This window comes from Bufo bufo, chromosome 4 (genome assembly GCF_905171765.1).
Source record: "Bufo bufo chromosome 4, aBufBuf1.1, whole genome shotgun sequence".
NCBI classification, from domain to species: Eukaryota; Metazoa; Chordata; class Amphibia; order Anura; family Bufonidae; genus Bufo; species Bufo bufo.
In genome coordinates, this window is record NC_053392.1 from 251,826,461 (window position 1) to 251,847,446 (window position 20,986).

Here is a 20,986-nt window from a genome sequence, read left to right on the forward strand (position 1 = left end):
TCTAATGTAACATTATTTGGGTTTGACTCAATCTTTTCCAAGTAAGTTTAATGTTACTAGTGAAGAATGTTTCCAGTGTCACCTTTGTCTGTTTCCAAAAATTACAGTCAAAATATACAGGAATAAAATAAGTCTCCTTATGTGTAATTAGCTCTGCATATGGAGTGTCAGTAACAGCCATATGACACTGAATTTGAGTGTCGTAGGCATGGTCCATTCAAAAGGCGTAATATGTCCCATTCCACTACAAGCAGGGTACTGTCAGGATACTCGTGTAAGCACTTCACTAGCAGGAGCCAGTTCTCTGTATCCTTCCAGTCTATCACCCATTGGCAATAACTCAACTTCTCTGGGTGGTGGAGCACATCATATTGTTTTACGTCTAGCCTCTATTTGTGTTTTTCGAAATGTATGTACTTATTAATGGCTTCCTCCTTTATGAGCTGGATCCATTCATTCCTTGCCCTCAGTTTTCTGTCTCCTGAGCTCAGCGTAGCTCTTGCCTGTGATACAGGCATATGCACATCTGTATTCCTAGCAAACCGACTGTGAATAATCTTAGGTAAAGAGGAAACTATTATGTAATTGTTATACTTGATGATCAATAAAGATCATTGCCTATCATGGTGAGGATGTCGTCTGCTGTTTTGAATTTGAAAACCTGAAAAAGTGGCCCAAGCTTCTTTTTTTTCTCAGTTTTCTCCTTGAAAATGTTTCCTGAACAAAGCAGAAGGTATTCTTCATTGCTGATACATAGAGATGGTTGCTTCCTTCTTCTTGTACGTTTTGGGGAACCTTGATACTTTTGAACAGACAAAGAACAAACCTTAACAATTTGGGTATTTTCTTCTGCACGCTTTCTGGAAAACTTTGTTAGCTCATGTTTAAGAAACACATTCTGAGGAAATAAAAGGTCTTCAAAATTAATTCTTATAGGTTGTATGAACTTGACCATGTGATGCAGATAGACTGTATAGTAAATGTGTGACTTTTTTGTGTTTTTTTCAGAGAGATTGTTATCAGGACGAATGACTGCTTTACATTGATTTGCAGTCTGGGTTATTGAGGCTGGCTTCTTAAGGCTTGAAAAAGAATTACGAATGAAGACAAATGATGGGGTAGACTTGGGCTGAGGGGTCACGGTAGATTTTTTCTTTTTGCTTGAAACAGACGCCTTCTTTTTAGGAGTTGCAGAAGAATTGTCCAGTACAGGAACTGATTTATTTTTTGTTTTTCTGCTACGTTTCTTCTTTTCTTTTTTTGCAGTTGGTTCAGAATTACTCTGACTGTACGCAGAAGAATTACAGGGAAGTAAACCAGAATTGATACTTAATAAAGGAGAACTGTTGGCAGACAGTGAAATAATCGTCTTCTGGTATAAGCTTCCTGTTGACGTACAATAAAGATGCCCTGTTGCTGGGCATTGTAGATATCTTCTACTTGGGTTTTGTGGGTCTGATGGTGTATGCACAAAGAGGAACCATTTATTCAAAATTGGAATTATTGGAGCTGTTGGTTGATGCATAACGATGATGTGAGCGCTGGAATGGCTAGATTAATATAAATACACCACTCTTAAAAGTCTGGAAGGCACTGAAGAACAACCCTGGTCATGAAACAAGATTAGAGATATTTGTCATATTCTCATCTCATAGTTTATTCAAAAACATCACCATAGTATAACAAAATTGCCAAACTCCACAGATATACAGAAGATGTACATGACTAAAACCATACATGTTTCAGTGTTCCAAATCCCATAGTTTTGGTGGGAATTCACATAATTTTTGCCCAATAAAGTTTTCAACTTTTTTATGATTATGTGCTGTGCTCGACACTTTAAAAAAGTGGATGGAGAAGTGTGTCTAGTTATGACAGATTTATCCACTGTGGCTTTTTTAAAGTCACAAAAGGTGTAGGGTTGGCTAAGGGGCTGGCTGAAAAAAAAGCTATAAAAGTAGCATCTCTAGTCAGGTTTAACTCCTTAAGGACACAGCCTTATTTCACCTTAAGGACCAGGCCATTTTTTGCAAATCTGACCAGTGTCACTTTAAGTGGTGATAACTTTAAAACGCGTTGACTTATCCAGGCCATTCTGAGATTGTTTTTTAGTCACATATTGTACTTCATGACACTGGTAAAATGAAGTAAAAAAAAATCATTTTTATTTATAAAAAAATACCAAATTTACCCAATTTTTTTTAAAAATTGCTAATTTCCAAGTTTCAATTTCTCTACTTCTATAATACATAGTAATACCTCCAAAAATAGTTATTACTTTACATTCCCCATATGTATACTTCATGTTTGGATCATTTTGGGAATGATATTTTATATTTTGGGGATTTTACAAGGCTTAGAAGTTTGGAAGCAAATCTTGAAATTTTTCTGAAATTTTCACTTTGTGAGCTTATATAATAGAAACCACCCAAAAATTACCCCATTCTAGAAACTACACCCCTCAAGGTATTCAAAACTGATTTTACAAACTTTGTTAACCCTTTAGGTGTTGCACAAGAGTTATAGGCAAATGGGGATGAAATTAGAAAATTTCATTTTTTTGCCACATTTTCCATTGTAACCCATTTTTTCCACTAACAAAACAAGGGTTAACAGCCAAACAAGACTGTATCTTTATTGCCCTGACTCTGCCGTTTACAGAAACACCACATATGTGGCCGTAAACTACTGTACGGCCACACAGCAGGGCGTAGAGGGAAAGGTGCGCCGTTTGGTTTTTGGAGGGCTGATTTTTATGGACCGGTTTATTTACACCGTGTCCTGTTTCAACCCCCCTGATGCACCCCTGGAGTAGAAACATCCTAAAAATGAACCCATCTAAGAAACTATACCCCTCAAGGTATTCAAAACAGATTTTACAAACGTCGTTAACCCTTCAGGTGTTGCAGAAGAGTTATTGGCAAATGGGGATAAAATTTGAAAATGTAATTTTTTTGCCAAATTTTCCATTTTAACCCATTTTTTCCACTAACAAAGCAAGGGTTAACAGCCAAACAAGACTGTATCTTTATTGCCCTGACTCTGCCGTTTACAGAAACACCCCATATGTGGCCGTACACTACTGTACGGCCACACAGCGGGGCGTAGAGGGAAAGGTGCGCCGTTTGGTTTTTGGAGGGCTGATTTTCATGGACCGGTTTATTTACTCCGTGTCCTGTTTCAACCCCCCTGATGCACCCCTGGAGTAGAAACTCCCTAAAAGTGACCCCATTTTGGAAACTACGGGATAAGGTGGCGGTTTTGTTGGGATTATTTTTAGGGTACATATGATTTTTGGTTGCTCTATATTACATTTTTGTGAGGTAAGGTTACCAAAAATTGAAATTCTGAAATTTCATCTCCATTTGCCATTAACTGTTGACGAACACCTAAAGGGTTAATAAAGTTTGCAAAATCAGTTTTGAATACCTTGAGGGGTGTAGTTTCTTAGATGGGGTCACTTTTAGGGATTTTTTACTCTAGTGGGGCATCAGGGGGGGCTTCAAAAGGGACATGGTGTCAATAAAAAAGGCCATCAAAATTGGCCTTCCAGAAACCATGTCGGTCCTTTCCTTTTGCGGCCTGCCTTTTAGTGATACAAATGTGGTGTTTCTGTAAACTGCAGTATCAGGGTAATAAATATTAAGTTTTGTTTGGTTGTTGACCCTTGCTTTGTTACCGGAAAAAACGGATTGAAATGGAAAAGTGCCAAAAATAGCTGTTTTGGCACCGTTTATTTTTTTTTTTTGACCGTGTGAATCTGGGGGGTTAGGTCATGGAGTATTTTTATAGAGGAGATTCTTACGGACACAGCGATACCTAATAAGTCAACTTTTTTTACAATTATTTAGGTTTTAGACTATATTATCCTTTTTGATACAAAAAAAATGTTTTTCTATCTCTAAAGTCTAAGAGTCATTATTATTTTTTTTTTTAGCTGATTATTTTATGTAGGGGCTAATTTTTTGCGGGATGAGAGGACGGTTTTATTGGCACTATTTTGGGGGCTATATGACTTTTTGATCGCTTGCTATTAAAATTTTTGTTATGTAAGGTGACAAAAAAAGTTCTTTTTTTGGACCGTTTTTTTTTTTTTTTGGACCGTGTTAATCTGGGGGGTTAGGTCATGGGGTATTTTTATAGAGGAGATTATTACCAATGCAGCAATACCTAATTTGTATACTTTTTTAAATTATTTTAGTGTTTACAATTTTTTGGGGTGTCTCAAGTCTGAGAACCAGTTTTTTTATCCGATAGTCAGTGACTAAATTGGGATATAAATTTAGTACTCCATGGAAGTGTGATATTCCCTGAAGCCACCGTCAATGCAGAGGCCCGGATGATCGGGGCACGTGTCGCACTGAGTAGTGGTGTCCTTCCGTATCCCCCTCCTGCGACACACTCTGCACTTTTTTTGGGTTCGTCCCTTCTTTTCAGTATGGGGGACCACACCTGGAAAGTGTTGGCCAGGGACGATCCGGGCGCCTCCAGTTCCCGAGGTACTCCGGCCTGCTCTTTCCCGGTCCGAAAAGATCAGGGCCTTGAGGACTGCCTCATAGAACTGAAGGAATGTCCCTGTGTTGCCAGCGCTTCGGGATAGTACAAAAGAGTTATACAAGGCAACCAAGTAGACCGCAACTTTTTTGTACCATGCCCGGGTTTTGCGCATGGCGTTATATGGCTTGAGGACTTGATCAGAGAGATCAACTTCTCCCATATACCGATTGTAGTCGACAATACAATTGGGCTTGAGGAACGTTGCCTTGGTACCTCGCACAGGGACAGGGGTGATGCCGTTACCATGAATTGTGGACAGTACAAGGACATCCCTCTTGTCCTTATATCTGACCAACAACAGGCTTTCACTGGTAAGGGCACGGGTCGCACCCCTGGGGATAGGTACCTGGAGAGGGTGGGCAGGGAGGCCGCGTTGATTTTTCCGCACGGTCCCACAAGTGGACGTGGATCTGGCGGCGAGGGACTGGAACAAGGGGATACTAGTATAAAAGTTATCCACGTAAAGGTGGTAACCCTTATCTAGCAGTGGGTACATTAGGTCCCACACAAGTTTCCTGCTAACACCCAGAGTGGGGGGACATTCTGGGGGTTGAATACAGGAATCTCCGCCCATCGTACACACTAAACTTGTAAGTGTACCCTGAGGTACTCTCACAAAGTTTGTACAGCTTCACGCCATACCTCGCCCGCTTTGAGGGAACATACTGGCGGAAAATGAGTCTCCCCTTGAACGCAATGAGAGCCTCATCAACCGCGACCTCCCTTCCAGGTACATAGGCCTGTACAAATTTGGCCCCAAAATGATCGATGACCGGCCGTATCTTATACAGACGGTCATAGGCAGGATCACCTTGGGGGGGACATGCTGCATTATCTGAATAATGCAGACATTTCCGGATGGCCTCAAACTGGGAGCGTGTCATGGCCGTACTGTAAAGTAGGGCCTGGTAGAGGACGTCCCCACTCCAGTAATGCCTGACACTAGGTTTCTTGACCAGGCCCATATGCAGCACGAGGCCCCAAAATGTCCTCATCTCGGCTGCACTGACCGGCGTCCAGCCACCGGGCCTAGCCAAGAAGGAGCCCGGGTGTTGAGCAACGAACTGTTGGGCGTACAGATTCGTCTGCTCCACCATTAGATTTACCAGTTGGTCACTGAAAAAATGACTAAAAAGTCATATTCAGTGTAGCCCACTGTGGAAATCTGGATTCCTGATTGGCCTACAAAATCAGGAATCACAGGCTCATATCGCTCTGGGGTACACCAGACAAGTTCACCGGCAGTGTGCTCCGGTCGATTTAACTGGTCGGCCGGAAAACTAGTACGAGCCCCAGAGCTGCTCGTACTAGTGTGGGCCACAGGGTCCCTATCATGGCGGTCCCCTTGCCCCGCCTGGCGGCGTCTTCGCCGCCTTGGGGGCTCATCATCATCGCTAGATGATGAGGGGGACGCGGATGACAACAGGAAAGTGGGGTCATCCTCGTCCTCACTGGGACTCTCGGAGTCAGGGGCAAGCTGGGCGTATGCCTCCTCGGCAGAGAACGTCCGGCGGGCCATAGGGGAGTGTGTGTCTGCGTGTGTATGTGCGTGTGTGTAAATCTTTATTTGGTGTGCGTGTGTGGGGGGGCACGGGTGTTTGCGGACTTATCCCTAAAACTAACAGAAAAAAAAGACTAACTAAAAAAATGTGAAAAAAATGTTTAAAAATAAATCAAAACCGCTGATCAACCGCCCGAAGTTGATCAGCGGTGGGGGGTGTGATGCGCTAACAGTGGCCGGACGCTAAGAGTGCCGGCCACAGTCAGCGTATGCACAAAAAAAATGCCTGCGCCCCAAAAAAGTTGTGGGCGGGGAGGGGGGCAAGCAGCAGCACCCCTGGGGGGTCTAGGGTCACACAGCTGTGCTGTGGACCCCAAACATCCTACTTAGGGTGATGCAATCAAACTTTTTTTTTACCACTAACTTTCCCTTTTATATCACTGCCTAGCCCAACCTTTACCTATACTTTCCCTAATTACCTGCTGATAAAGATGGGGGTGGCACAGGTCCTGGGGGAAAGGATGGGTGCTGGGGCACAGATGCTGGCTCAGATCACACGTGCAGCAGCAGCGCTTCTCTCTCCTCAGGCTCCCGCCGGCCCGCCCTCCTACCAATCAGAAGCGATCCTGAGAGGTGATGTCACCATCACCACTCAGGATCGCAGGATGGTGATTGGTGGGGTAAAGTCACACCACCGATCACCATCCTGTTCCGGGTTATCGGGTCCTCAGAGACCAGAATAACCCGGAAACGCAGCAAACCGCAGGTCTAAATTGACCTGCGGTTTGCTGCGATCGCCTACACGGGGAGGTCACAGGACCCCCCGGCGCATTTGCCCCAGGTGCCTGCTCAATGATCTACCTGTACGCCCTGTGTCCGGAAGAGGTTAAAGCTGAGCCAAATTTATTAAGTAACGTGTGACATTTGATATATTAGGCGCACATTGCGGAAACCCAGACTCAGGGTCCATTCACACGTCTGTAGTGTATTACGGATCCACAAATTGCAGATCCTCAATACACCCGGCCAGCACCCCCATAGAACTGCCTATTCTTGTCCGCAATTGCGGACAAGAATAGGACATGTTCTATTTTTTTCGGGAGCCGCGGACCAGAAGATCGGGGCCGCGCTCCAGAAATGCGGATGCGGACAGCACACTGTGTGCTGTCCGCATCTCTTCCGGCCCCATAGAGAATAAATGGGTCTGGATTTGTTCCACAATGTTGCGGAACAGATCCGGACGCATTCTACGGACGTGTGAATGGACCCTCAAGGACATACAGTATGACTTCAAATATCGCCTCATGATAAATTCTCCGTATGAAATACAGTGTTAGGTGTGACGAGGGTACCCCAAGTAGAGTCCCCTTTTTAAATACACACACACTCACATGCCTAGAGGCCCTCTTTATTCTGCTTTAAAAGAGAAATATTCCCTTGCTTGGAGCTGTGTCCTAGTAATTGAAAATTACACTTCCCCGTCATAAAGATAAGGATGGGAGCTTCAAAAGCACCCCTGCCGAGGCTCATCATAAAATACTGGATCCTGGGATAACATTAGCCAGACATTTTGACTACAGTCACAGCAGGGGACCAGAGAGAGATGGGAAAGCGACCTATTGAACCTTTGAGGGACTCAAACATAGTCATTTTTCATACCTCTGGTCGTAGGCATATTCTTCACTGGCTAAGGCCGGATTTAACCTCCATGGACCAGTGTGATCACGGAGTTACCAAACAGTATGTTCTTGTGCCCTTGGAAGGCTGAAAAGCCAGCTTTAAGCTGTCCTGAAGAACCACAAGCCCCAGCAGAGTCAAGTTTGGTCTTGTTAGACTCGTAAAATCATATGGGTCATTAATACCTGAATGTCATAGCTATATTTAGTGGTTCCACAGAACTGTGGGCTCAGCCAGAAAAAGGACATTCTGGGCTGACCTTAGCTGGGTCCTAAACCTTGCTGACACCTCCTCGACCCTGCCCACACGTTCTTACCCTTGGTGGGCAGAACTGCTGGCACCTCCTGTTTTAGAACTGTTATTAGATGCTGTCAGGGCATTGTATGGAACCCCTGCCTTGCCTTAACACCTGGATTGTATCGCATTTTGAATGTCAGTGCTCAGGGTCCACTGATATTATACCAATCGGATTGCACAACGGCTTCAAGGACTGAAACAGAGGAATTTAAGAATACTTTTCATCCATTATCCCTTTTATTTTAACTGTCGTGAATTACTATTACCTTGAATTATTATTATCTAGAATAGTCATTTTTCTGTAAATGTACAGTACAGACCAAAAGTTTGGACACACCTTCTCATTCAAAGAGTTTTCTTTATTTTCATGACTATGAAGGCATCAAAACTATGAATTAACACATGTGGAATTATATACATAACAAACAAGTGTAAAACAACAGAAAATATGTCATATTCTAGGTTCTTCAAAGTAGCCACCTTTTGCTTTGATTACTGCTTTGCACACTCTTGGCATTCTCTTGATGAGCTTCAAGAGGTAGTCCCCTGAAATGGTCTTCCAACAGTCTTGAAGGAGTTCCCAGAGATGCTTAGCACTTGTTGGCCCTTTTGCCTTCACTCTGTGGTCCAGCTCACCCCAAACCATCTCGATTGGGTTCAGGTCCGGTGACTGTGGAGGCCAGGTCATCTGGCGCAGCACCCCATCACTCTCCTTCATGGTCAAATAGCCCTTACTTTCAAAGTTTTCCCAATTTTTCGGCTGACTGACCTTCATTTCTTAAAGTAATGATGGCCACTCGTTTTTCTTTACTTAGCTGCTTTTTTCTTGCCATAATACAAATTCTTACAGTCTATTCAGTAGGACTATCAGCTGTGTATCCACCTGACTTCTCCTCAACGCAACTGATGGTCCCAACCCCATTTATAAGGCAAGAAATCCCACTTATTAAACCTGACAGGGCACATCTGTGAAGTGAAAACCATTTCAGGGGACTACCTCTTGAAGCTCATCAAGAGAATGCCAAGAGTGTGCAAAGCAGTAATCAAAGCAAAAGGTGGCTACTTTGAAGAACCTAGAATATGACATATTTTCAGTTGTTTCACACTTGTTTGTTATGTATATAATTCCACATGTGTTAATTCATAGTTTTGATGCCTTCAGTGTGAATCTACAATTTTCATAGTCATGAAAATAAAGAAAACTCTTTGAATGAGAAGGTGTGTCCAAACTTTTGGTCTATACTGTATATATGCACTGTTTTTCCTTTCACCTTTTATTAAAAGATTGAAAAATCTTATTTGCTAAGTCTTCCGTGTTCTAAGCAAAGGAATTAACGAATCCTGTCTCTGAAGAGAGTAACGTTACCATTTTGTGTGAGAAAGGTCCTTTTGATTGTTGCTTGGCTGAACGATTGCGATCGGTCAGCAATCGGTAGCTGGTTCATTCCCTGCTCTGCGTGAAGGTGAGTGGCCGGTAGTCGGTTCGTGTGCCGTTAAAACATGTAGTGGCAGCATACCGAATTGTATCTATCTGTCACGTGCGGTATCCGTCTGCGTACAGGTACGTTTGTGACATTAGGGCTCATGCACATGAATGTATTTTCTTTCCATGTCTGTTCTGTCTTTTTGTGGACCGTATGCGGAGCCATTCATTTCAATGGGTCCGCAAAAAAAACACGGAACTTACTTCATGTGTATTCCGTTTCCGTATGTCCGTATTTCCGTTCTGCAAAAAAATAGAACATATCCTAATATTGTCCGCATTACAGACAAGGATAGGACTGTTCTATTAGGGGCCAGCTGTTCCATTCCGCCAAATATGGAATGCACATGGACATCATCCATATTTTTTGCAGATCCGTTTTTTGCGAACCGCTAAATACATACGGTCGTGTGCATGAGCCCTTAAAAGGTTAAAGAAACTGGCTGACCTGTTACATGTGCACTTGGCAGCTGAAGACATCCGTGTTGGTCCCAGGTTCATATGTGCCCTCATTGCTGAGAAAAATGATGTTTTAATATATGCAAATTAGCTTCTAGGAGCAACAAGGTGGCTGTACTTACTGTAAGGGTGGGTTCACATCATGTTTTTCCCATCCGTTTGACGTATACAAAAAATGTATATGTTAAACGGATGCCTCAGACTGATGCTATACTGTTTTTACTGGACTATGCAGGATACAAGAACGTGGTGTGCTGAGTTTTAGTATTTTTTTTTTTCCTAATGTATACGTCTAAGGGAGGCATAAAACGTTATGTGGACCCTCCCTAACTGCCGCGTCCTCTGCGCTTTGATTGACAGGGCCAGACAGTAAAAATGTCGTCATGCCTGGCCCTGTCAAACATAGTGCAGAAGATGTGGCAGTTGCAAAGACAGTTAAGCCTCTAAGTGTAACAGCAATGCCCCTGTTGCTCCTAGAGACTCATTTGCATACATTAAAAACATTTTTCTCAGCAATGTTAGCACATATGAACATGGGACCAACACAGACGCCTTCAGCTGAGAAGTGCACATGTAACAGGTCAGACAGTTCATAGGTACAAATCTGCTGACAGATGCCCTTTTATTATTATGCTACATAAATCTAGGATCTTAAAAAAATGTATATTATGCATTATATGTATATAAGCAAATAAGAGATGAGTCTGATGAAGAGCGCTGCCTCCTGCCTAGAGATGATGATCGACAGTTTTCTTTCCCGTTATGCATCGGAAAGAAAACTGTAAATTCTTGTCCGAAAGAAGGAGAGCGGGGGCAGCGTGCTTCATCAGACTCATATCTCTCACAGCACTGGTGTCTTCAGCAGGTCAGTACTCAAAAACTACTGAGTGCCATCACAGGAGTGACTGATTTCTGAAATCAGTGGGTCTGTCACTACACTATGCTGCCCTCAGTGATGGCAGCATACAGGAGCTGACAGGTTACCTTTAATCAACCACATCAGAACAAGCAGTTTTAGGCTGCATTCACACGTCCGTGGTGTGTTGTGGACCCGCAAATTGCGGGTCCGCAACACACCCGCCCGGCACCCCCATAGAAATGCCTATTCAACTCCTGATGTACACGTTAAGCCAGGGGTGCACAACCTTTTCTGGTTGGGGGCCACATTGTCAACCTGAACCAATTTCAAGGGCCGAAAATAAACTTTAAAGGGGTATTACCAGGTGAAATACTATATTTAAGGCATATTGAACATACAGTATATATTATAAATGTCTAGTTACACTTCCAGGACTCCCATCTAATGGGACAATACATTAAAGATTCATGTGAGCAACCACAAGACATAGACAAACATGTTTGCTACCAGGTGGTTGGGGGCCGCATAGAATGGTATTGAGGGCCGCATGTGGCCCCCGGGCCGCAGATTGTGCACCCCTGCGTTAAGCAGATGGCATTAACTGGATCTGAACAGTTCCTAATGTGTACAGTCACATTTAGAAGTAATATTCTTTATCATTTCTGGATGTATTTGTATAATCTTTTGTAAATTCTCTTTTTATTGATTTTCATTTTAAAATGAATGTATCACAAGAGGAGGACACCTCGGGACGCAACCCAAGAGAGTTACCTCCATAAAACATGAGTGATACAATAGAAAAGGTAAACATGAAATATGTAACAGAAAGGCACCAAGGAAAATTGAATGGCGAGTATACAATGCCAGCATATGTCAGGCGATATTAGGACGTTCCTTCGGTAAAGGTGCAGCCTAGTAAACAATTAACTTCAGGTAGTTCGCAGGCGGGAGGGAGAGACCAGGTCAGGTGGGGAAAGGAAGAGGGGCGGGGGAGGGAGGGGGGGACAGAAATTGAAGGTAAAAAGAAAACTCAGAAAGAGCAAAAAAAAAAAAGGGAAATGAAGGGCTGAGAGAGATACAGAAGAGCCTCCTATCTTATGAAGCGAGGAGAAGTTTATAGTCGTGGGTAGTTTGAAATGTCATCCAGCCTTTCCATGTCTTAAAGGGCTTCTGTCAGCCCACTAAACCGTTTTTTTTTTTTTTTTGCTTAATAATAACCCCTACACTGCGATTTATCCATACATAAGTAAAATAAGAATTTTGGTTCAGTAGAATTTGCTAAAACCCTATTTTTATAATATGTAAATTACCTTGCTACCAGCAAGTAGGGCGGCTACTTGCTGGTAGCAGCCGCATCCTCCCATCGTAATGACGCCCCCTCCGCTTGTTGATTGACAGGGCCAGCGGACGGGATCTTTCTGTGCTGGCCCTGCCTGTTTTCATTCAATATCTGGCGCCTGCGCCACGGCCGTACCTATCTTCAATCGGCGCAGGCGCACTGAGAGGCGGCCACTCACTCGGCCGCTTCATCCTCAATGCGCCTGCGCCGGGTGTAGATGTGACGTCATCGGCGCAGGCGCATTGAGGATGAAGCGGCCGAGTGAGTGGCCGCCTCTCAGTGCGCCTGCGCCGATTGAAGATAGGTACGGCCGCGGCGCAGGCGCCAGATATTGAATGAAAACAGGCAGGGCCAGCGGAGAAAGATCCCGTCCGCTGGCCCTGTCAATCAACAAGCGGAGGGGGCGTCATTACGATGGGAGGATGCGGCTGCTACCAGCAAGTAGCCGCCCTACTTGCTGGTAGCAAGGTAATTTACATATTATAAAAAGAGGGTTTTAGCAAATTCTACTGAACCAAAATTATTATTTTACTTATGTATGGATAAATCGCAGTGTAGGGGTTATTATTAAGCAAAAAAAAAAAAAAAACGGTTTAGTGGGCTGACAGAAGCCCTTTAAGAAACTTGTATTTGTATAATCTATGTATTTATGTAATGGGTAATCTGTAGGTCATTATCTGTATTTATGTGGAAGGAGACGCCATATGTATGTACTGTATGTATATAATCTGTGTATTTATGTGCAGGGTGAGGCCTCTTTCACACGAATGTTTTTTTTTCCGTTTCCGTTCCGTTTTTTGCGTTCCGCATACGGAACCATTCATTTCAATGGATCCGCAAAAAAAACGGAAGGTACTCTGTATGCCTTTCGTTTCCGTATTTCCATTTTTCCATTCCGTTCCAAGATAGAACATGTCCTATTATTGTCCGCATAACGGACAAGCATAGTACTGTACTGTTCTAACAGAATGCACACGGACGTCATCCGTATTTTTTGCAGATCCATTTTTTTGCGGACCGCAAAATACTGAAAAAAGCCATACGGTCGTGTGGAAGAGACCTGAATCTGAATTATGTATATAATCTGTCTATATAGTTGGAAGGGAAATCTGTATGTATATAATCTGTATATTTATGTGCAGGGTGATTCTGTATTATGTATATAATCTGTCTATATAGTTGGAAGGGAAATCTGTATGTATATAAATCTGTATATTTATGTGCAGGGTGAATCTGTATTTATGGGTATAATTCTGTATATTTAGGTGGAGGAGCCTTACCTTTCTGTTTCTCTTTTTATTCCATTGCATAGTAATTATTCTGTCCGCAGTTTCAGTATTTCTTGCTTCTGCAGATTCCTCTCCGTTTGCGTAGTTCTCTGAATGTTTACTGCTCTGGATATAACCAGAATACAATCCTGTACTTACTCCGGTTCTCCTGGTTGTGCTTAGTTTCGATTCCCTTTCTGTGATTTCATGTTCTCTCCACCCCTAGTGTTGAGTTAATAATCTATCATTTATGCTTATACTTTTTGGGCTCTGATTGATTAGATTCCACTTTTCATTATCCAAAGGAGCTCTAAAAATTAAAAGGTTAAATCTGATTGGTAAGCCAGTTTTCTTTTGCACCAGGTTTGATTAATCTCCCCCATTGTCATGTTTCTGTGTTTCATTCTTTAGGCTAGGAATACATGGCGACATGTGTCAAAGAAAAGTCACGCAACATTTTTATAATGATAGTCAATGATGTCATCCTGCAACTGCAAAACGACAGTCGCCAAAATCCATCCAAGTTAGATTTCTGTGTGACTGTCGCGTCGCAGCATGTCGCAGTGTGATACCATTAACTATCATTATAAAAATGTTGCGCGACGCATGTCGTCGTGTAGCCCTAACCTTAGGGTTCATGCACACAAATGTATCTTTTGTCTGTTTCGTTTTTTGTGTGGCCCGTATACGGAACTATTCATCTCAATGGGGCTGCAGAAAAACGGAAATGACTCCTTGTGCATTCCGTATCCATATGTCCGCAAGTCCGTTCCACAAATAAAATAGAACATGTCCTATTCTTGTCTGTTTTGCAGACAAGGTCATGCATTGCTACAATGGATCTGCAAAAAATATGGATGTAACACGGACATCACATGAATGTCATCCGTTTTTTTTTGTTTTTTTTTTAAATACATAATACATAAATACATACGCTTGTGTGCAAAAGTCCTTATGCTGGGCTTCCTGGATTCTGGGAGGTACAGTATATAATGAGTTGCATTAACCTTATACTGGTTTATGAACCTTGCAAGCTGCTGCACCTCCTGCTTATAAGCAGACCTCCCAAGTGTCCCTACTTTTGTTCCAAGTCTCTCTGCCCCTCTTTGCTCCTTAAATGTACCTCTTTTTTTATCTGAGTTGTCATAATTGTAAAGGATCTCCTGACACCCCGACTGCGTACCTCCATTGATGGACGCTCCCAGTGCCTCCCGAGGACTCCGAGCACTCCGCTCTACACCAAAACCACCACAGGAACCAGGAACAGAAACAGCTCTTACAAGAGCTAGGAGTTATAGCCAGGGGAGTATACACGTATAGCAATCCCCACACACATGAGACGAGGCTCTATGTTGAATGTAAAACAGGAACTCTTTATTGAACACACAGCATTGACTTATATACACATGACATACTGAGGACATGACATAGCAGACATGACATACAGTTTAAACACAAAATTAACCATATTCAAAAAACACAATCGCATTGTCTGTGACGCAATTAACAACCACACTGGCATTGTCTTTGACGCAATTAACTAACACAATGGCATGGTCTGTGACGCAATTAACAAAATACAATTACCAAAGCACATTGGGCTCTGCCTGTGATACAATTACCAAACATAATGATTAACTTAATCACTCACAGGCAGAAAACACTCATTTTTCCCAAAACATAGAAAACACCTAAAAACCCCACATATCCCCATAATGTATACATCCATGGATAGCTCTGATCTGGGTGAACAACATATCCAAAAATCACCCAGATCCAAGCAGGGGTTCCCGAATTCCATGAAAGTCACATTTGGCCGACCGCAAGCATGGCTTTCCTGCCCAAAACAGTTCCACAGATTTAAGCTGTGCGGCCGGTCTGTCTTCTCCTTCAAAGTTAGTATATGGGCCATAATCCTGAGGCAAGAGGCTGGCAAACAGGCCCCTCCAAAACCCAGTGGCGAGGTTAGTTTCACCACAATAATAATTATTGGTCTGAAATGAATCAAACATAAATTGCTATGTTTAATAGTATGTCACCTGCCATCTTGTGATATGTCCACCATGTTGTGTGAGTTTATGGAAAGGCCACATGTTCCTATAGTGTATTCTCATATTTTTCTCTATAAATGTGCCAGTTTAAGAGAGTACTCCTTGTCTTTTAAAAGATTTATATTTAAAGATAAAGCATGAGGAAGTTAGTATGTTCTCTACACATCTGGTACAAATCACCCCTACAGCTTGCTGTCTGTTAATGAAGCAGGGGGTGAGTAAATAGAGGAATGAGATAAGAAACAAATCTGTGAAAAAAATAAATAAATAAATACATATATAAATATACATATATGTATATATATATATATATATATATATATATACAGTATATATGTGTAATAAACCTTAATTCTTTAAGTATAAGATAATCAATAGGATATATGGTATTGTTATGTATGTTGTTAAATGTTATAAAAGATATATAATACATCTATTATCTTATATAATTCTCACTAAGAATGCTTCCACCCCTAAAATATAGGAATAATCTTTAAGTATTAGGCCTCTTTCACACAACCGTTTTTTTTTCCGTTTACGGGCCGTTTTCGCGTTCGGTATACGGTCCGTATACGGAACCCTTCATTTCAATGGTTCCGCAAAAAAAACTGAATGTACTCCGTATGCATTCCGTTTCCGTATTTCCGTTTTTCCGTTACGTTGAACGATATAACATGTCCTATTATTGCCCGCAAATCACATTCCATGGCTCCATTCAAGTCAATGGGTCCGCAAAAAAAAACAGAAAAAACTAAACACATACGGAAATGTATCCGTATGTCTTCCATATCTGTTCCGTTTTTGCGGAACCATCTATTAAAAAAAATTTCTATGTAATCACTGTATACTGTATATGCCATACGGAACAACGGATCCGTGAAAAAAGGAAAGCAAAACACTGAAAAAGCCAAACAGTCGTGTGAAAGAGGCCTTAGACTGTGTTAATTAGTCTCTGTCCGAAGAAAGCTATGTTATTCTAACTAGCAATTAACCACTCTTTGAAGACACACGTGCAAGTGTCCGATTGTATTCTTATCTGTACCATAAATTTGACAGATTGAGAGATGTCTAATGTTACCACTAAGTCTGAATTTTAATTAGTATATGTGTCAAAGTTAATCCTTATCATTTTGATTTAAACTTCCAGATGTCAGGTGTGTGTAGTGAAGATGAAGTCAGGCTTGCATAGGTAACTCTTTAGGGCATGATGCTTATGACTTATACAACAGTGCCATCTATGTATGAGTAGGTAACACTACACCAGTAGAAAAAGTGCATTCTGGGTAGTGTTATGATGTCACATTCCTTATAAATGTACACGCCTAACCGATAATGATTTGAAAGTTCCAAACTAGTAAGGTGTGTTCATCTGATAAGTTTTTGGTTAAGAAACCACATAGGGGTAGTAAAAGAGGGAGGAGAGAGAAAAGGAAGAGATCCCCAAGGAACCAAGCAACCAGGAGATCAGAATATCAAAGAGCTAGACACCTACAGAAGTTAGAAGACAGGCTTAGACACACAAGGACAAGTTGAGCTCTCTAGAGGGGTCTTTCAAGATAAAAGCCATGGTGAGATATGCGATGATGGACCACCCAGCTTTCCTAGGCGCAGAAGTGAGATTCCTACTAGGATTTGGTAAGAGACACAAAGAATGATATTTAATTTTATTAAGACTAATTGGATAATGTGGATGAAATTATACCATCTAGATTGGCAAATAAATTAATTAATTGATTATCTTCATATTGAGATATAGTCTTAGGATATTGTGAGGCTTCATTCTACCTGCAGAAGAATCAAGACTCATAATCTATCAAAGCATTAAATGATTGCTTATATACACTCACCTAAAGAATTATTAGGAACACCATACTAATACGGTGTTGGACCCCCTTTTCCCTTCAGAACTGCCTTAATTCTACGTGGCATTGATTCAACAAGGTGCTGATAGCATTCTTTAGAAATGTTGGCCCATATTGATAGGATAGCATCTTGCAGTTGATGGAGATTTGAGGGATGCACATCCAGGGCATGAAGCTCCCGTTCCACCACATCCCAAAGATGCTCTATTGGGTTGAGATCTGGTGACTGTGGGGGCCATTTTAGTACAGTGAACTCATTGTTATGTTCAAGAAACCAATTTGAAATGATTCGAGCTTTGTGACATGGTGCATTATCCTGCTGGAAGTAGCCATCAGAGGATGGATACATGTTCTCATTTTGTTTACGCCAAATTCGGACTCTACCATTTGAATGTCTCAACAGAAATCGAGACTCATCAGACCAGGCAACATTTTTCCAGTCTCCAACAGTCCAATTTTGGTGAGCTCGTGCAAATTGTAGCCTCTTTTTCCTATTTGTAGTGGAGATGAGTGGTACCCGGTGGGGTCTTCTGCTGTTGTAGCCCATCCGCCTCAAGGTTGTGCGTGTTGTGGCTTCACAAATGCTTTGCTGCATACCTCGGTTGTAACGAGTGGTTATTTCAGTCAACGTTGCTCTTCTATCAGCTTGAATCAGTCGGCCCATTCTCCTCTGACCTCTAGCATCCACAAGGCATTTTTGCCCACAGGACTGCCGCATACTGGATGTTTTTCCCTTTTCACACCATTCTTTGTAAACCCTAGAAATGGTTGTGCGTGAAAATCCCAGTAACTGAGCAGATTGTGAAATACTCAGACCGGCCTGTCTGGCACCAACAACCAAGCCACGCTCAAAATTGCTTAAATCACCTTTCTTTCCCATTCTGACATTCAGTTTGGAGTTCAGGAGATTGTCTTGACCAGGACCACACCCCTAAATGCATTGAAGCAACTGCCATGTGATTGGTTGACTAGATAATTGCATTAATGAGAAATAGAACAGGTGTTCCTAATAATTCTTTAGGTGAGTGTATATTGATAGTAATATTCTTCGCCAAGCTAAGTGATGGATTCCCACAGGAAAGACTTTTTCCAAGTTCTTCCCATTTAAGATCTAATAATAGCTTTGATCATAGATCCCTGTTGTTTGTCTTAAAAGTCTTACCAAAGTCATACTGTATTTGTGAAAATAGTCTAGGATGGGGCGGAAGGATACAGTTATCGCTTCTAAGTTATATCCTTGAAGGATTTGCCCATTCTTGAAGTCATGTGATGTGTAGTTGGTTAGAAGGGGGCGGACTGTATTCAGCATTCCATATTGATGTCTAGGATTAGACATGCCCATCCTGATATCATGAGGTTTCCTCTGAACAGAAGTGATGTATATAACTTATTTTTCTATTTTTATATCCTAACCTAATAATAACTTTGTTATAATGTGACAAGTTACTTCTACTCACATGTATTGTTAAGCTTGTAATGCTTTATATCAATGCTGAATATATTCATTTGCATGTATCATTGTGTTTATTTACTTATTTATGTTTATAACCTTGTAACCAATAAATCTGCATATTTTTATAATACCTGTGCATTATAATATTCTATGGTGTGGTTTGTTGGGGGAGCAGCTTATCTGTGGCTGAGAGATAGAGATTAGATAAGCTCATTAAGAAGGCCAGCTCTGTCCTAGGTTGTCCCCTTGATCCAGTGCAGGAGGTGGGTGACAGAAGAACTCTAGCAAAATTAACATCACTGTTAGACAATGTCTCCCACCCCATGCACGAAGCTGTTGTGGAGCTGGACTGCTGCATCCTAGGTGCACGAAGGAATGTTATCGGAGGTCCTTCCTCCCAGCAGCGGTTAGGATTTATAACCACCACTGTTCCGAGAAACCCAGTAGTGAATTTTTTAAGTAAATTCTGTGTTATGTTTTTCTTGTATTTTACTCTTTAATTTCTAACTTCTCTTATTTTGCTCATGTTGTTAATATGATTGCTGCTGTTATGCCAAAATTTCCCCACTGAGGGACAATAAAGAGATTTTCTTCTTCTTCTTCTTCTTCTTCTATTGTATAATGCAAAACTACACCTTTAGCATTAACGTCATCTCATTTCAAAAGAACTTATTATCTGAGGAAATAGTCGGACTCAGATGTGAATTGAATCGATTAGGTCGTCTACAACTCACCAGGTCATGATTTCAAGAATTTATGACAAATTTTATTTTTTCATGGTTAATTATTTTATGACCATAAATAATAATTCTTAATTGAATTATTACCTCCCGACAGAGTGATAGATTTGCATTATTACATTTACAATATTGATCCAGAAAGTGTTTGTCTGGTTCCTCTCTGTATATTTGAGTCTGCCTTGCAAATTTTTTTATTTTTTGATGCAATTTGGATTTTAGAAATTTCTGCATTCTGATAATTTTTGCACTATTGTATAAAATAAAACGATTGAAGTGTATAAATAAGCAGGGAAAATAGATATTTCACAAAATGAACCATAAGTGTCCCTCTTTGACTGTAAAAAATGTTGAGAGGTATGGTATTGTTACTTTGCACTAATGCACTTACTTTTCCTCCCCTCTAGGCAGCCTGACGTAGCGTCCCTTGGGACTTTACACATGTTGGTGTGGAAGCACCTTTCATTTTCTGTGGTTCTCAGATATTAAAAATGCCTATCAATCTGGGAACTCAGTTCCTTTTGTTTGGCGTGGTATACAGCCAGGTCCATAAATATTGGGACATCGACACAATTCTAACAATTTTGGCTCTATACACCACCACAATGGATTTGAAATGAAACGAACAAGATGCCCTTTAACTGCAGACTGTCAGCTTTAATTTGAGGGTATTTACATCCAAATCAGGTGAACGGTGTAGGAATTACAACATGGATAAATAAATTGGACTGGCACTCTGTATGTGGGGTAATATGGAAAAAATTAAAAATGCAATAAAAAGTGATCACAATTTAATTCAAAATCAAAATACAATAAAATACACAATGAAATAAAAACATATATGAACACTAAAAATTGATGAATAGCAGCACTGGCATGTATTAGTTCTTTTGATATTTCATGATATAAAGTTCGTATCATATAAAGAACCAAGCTCAATTAAATGGGGTAATTGTCCTTTTGCTCGCAAGGTTATATGGAGGGTGCAAAAGAACGTATACAAACGTAAAGTCTGATAGTTATGCGTCTTGTGCACAGGTTCAACACAGATATATTATCTCTTGAATAGCGATTTCCTTCAGTCACTATAATATTGTGTACTCCAAGGTAAGAAAAGATTTTTGGCAGGAAGGGGAAGAGGTCCCCAAAACGCGTCTGGCGTAACCAGCTGATATACTCCCATTGTGACCAAGGCCTTCTCAGAAAACACAGATGAGATAATAATCTGTGAATAATTTATCCTAAAAACTGGAGTGCTCCAGTGAAAAACTTCATTCAGGATCTGCTGAGCACAGCTCTCGCTACTAACTGCCGATCAGAAGCACATCAGGTCTCGCAATACCTTGTCAGAGTCCCGGACCGGAGGTACGTCACAGACCACGTGAGACGCAGCGTACCCTGCGATACAGACAACCAAGCCAGCAGCACGCCATAGACCGCACT

At 41.5% G+C, this 20,986-nt stretch overlaps 1 protein-coding gene and 1 long non-coding RNA gene across 4 annotated transcripts; one reads left to right on the top strand and one right to left on the bottom strand.

Annotated features, from left to right (window-relative positions):
* Positions 1-13,612, bottom strand: LOC120998047. 3 transcript variants are annotated; one of them, XR_005778286.1, is made up of 3 exons: positions 13,453-13,612; positions 548-1,606; positions 1-326 (listed from the first exon to the last, which is right to left on the bottom strand). XR_005778286.1 is itself a non-coding variant. In XM_040428505.1 (2 exons), exon 2 carries the CDS (start codon positions 1,523-1,525, stop codon positions 602-604), a length of 924 nt encoding a protein of 307 aa, XP_040284439.1. In that variant the 5' UTR covers positions 1,526-1,606; positions 13,453-13,612; the 3' UTR covers positions 1-601. The 3 variants fall into 3 exon arrangements, 2 of the variants coding, with proteins under 2 accessions (XP_040284439.1, XP_040284440.1); XM_040428505.1 differs by having other exon boundaries at positions 1-1,606; XM_040428506.1 differs by lacking the exon at positions 13,453-13,612 and adding an exon at positions 9,964-10,024 and having other exon boundaries at positions 1-1,606.
* On the top strand, positions 11,325-19,832 carry LOC120998048. Its single transcript, XR_005778287.1, has 3 exons — positions 11,325-11,415; positions 16,656-16,665; positions 19,821-19,832. It is a non-coding gene; the product is annotated as an uncharacterized LOC120998048 (long non-coding RNA).
* Positions 19,833-20,986: the final 1,154 nt, after the last annotated feature.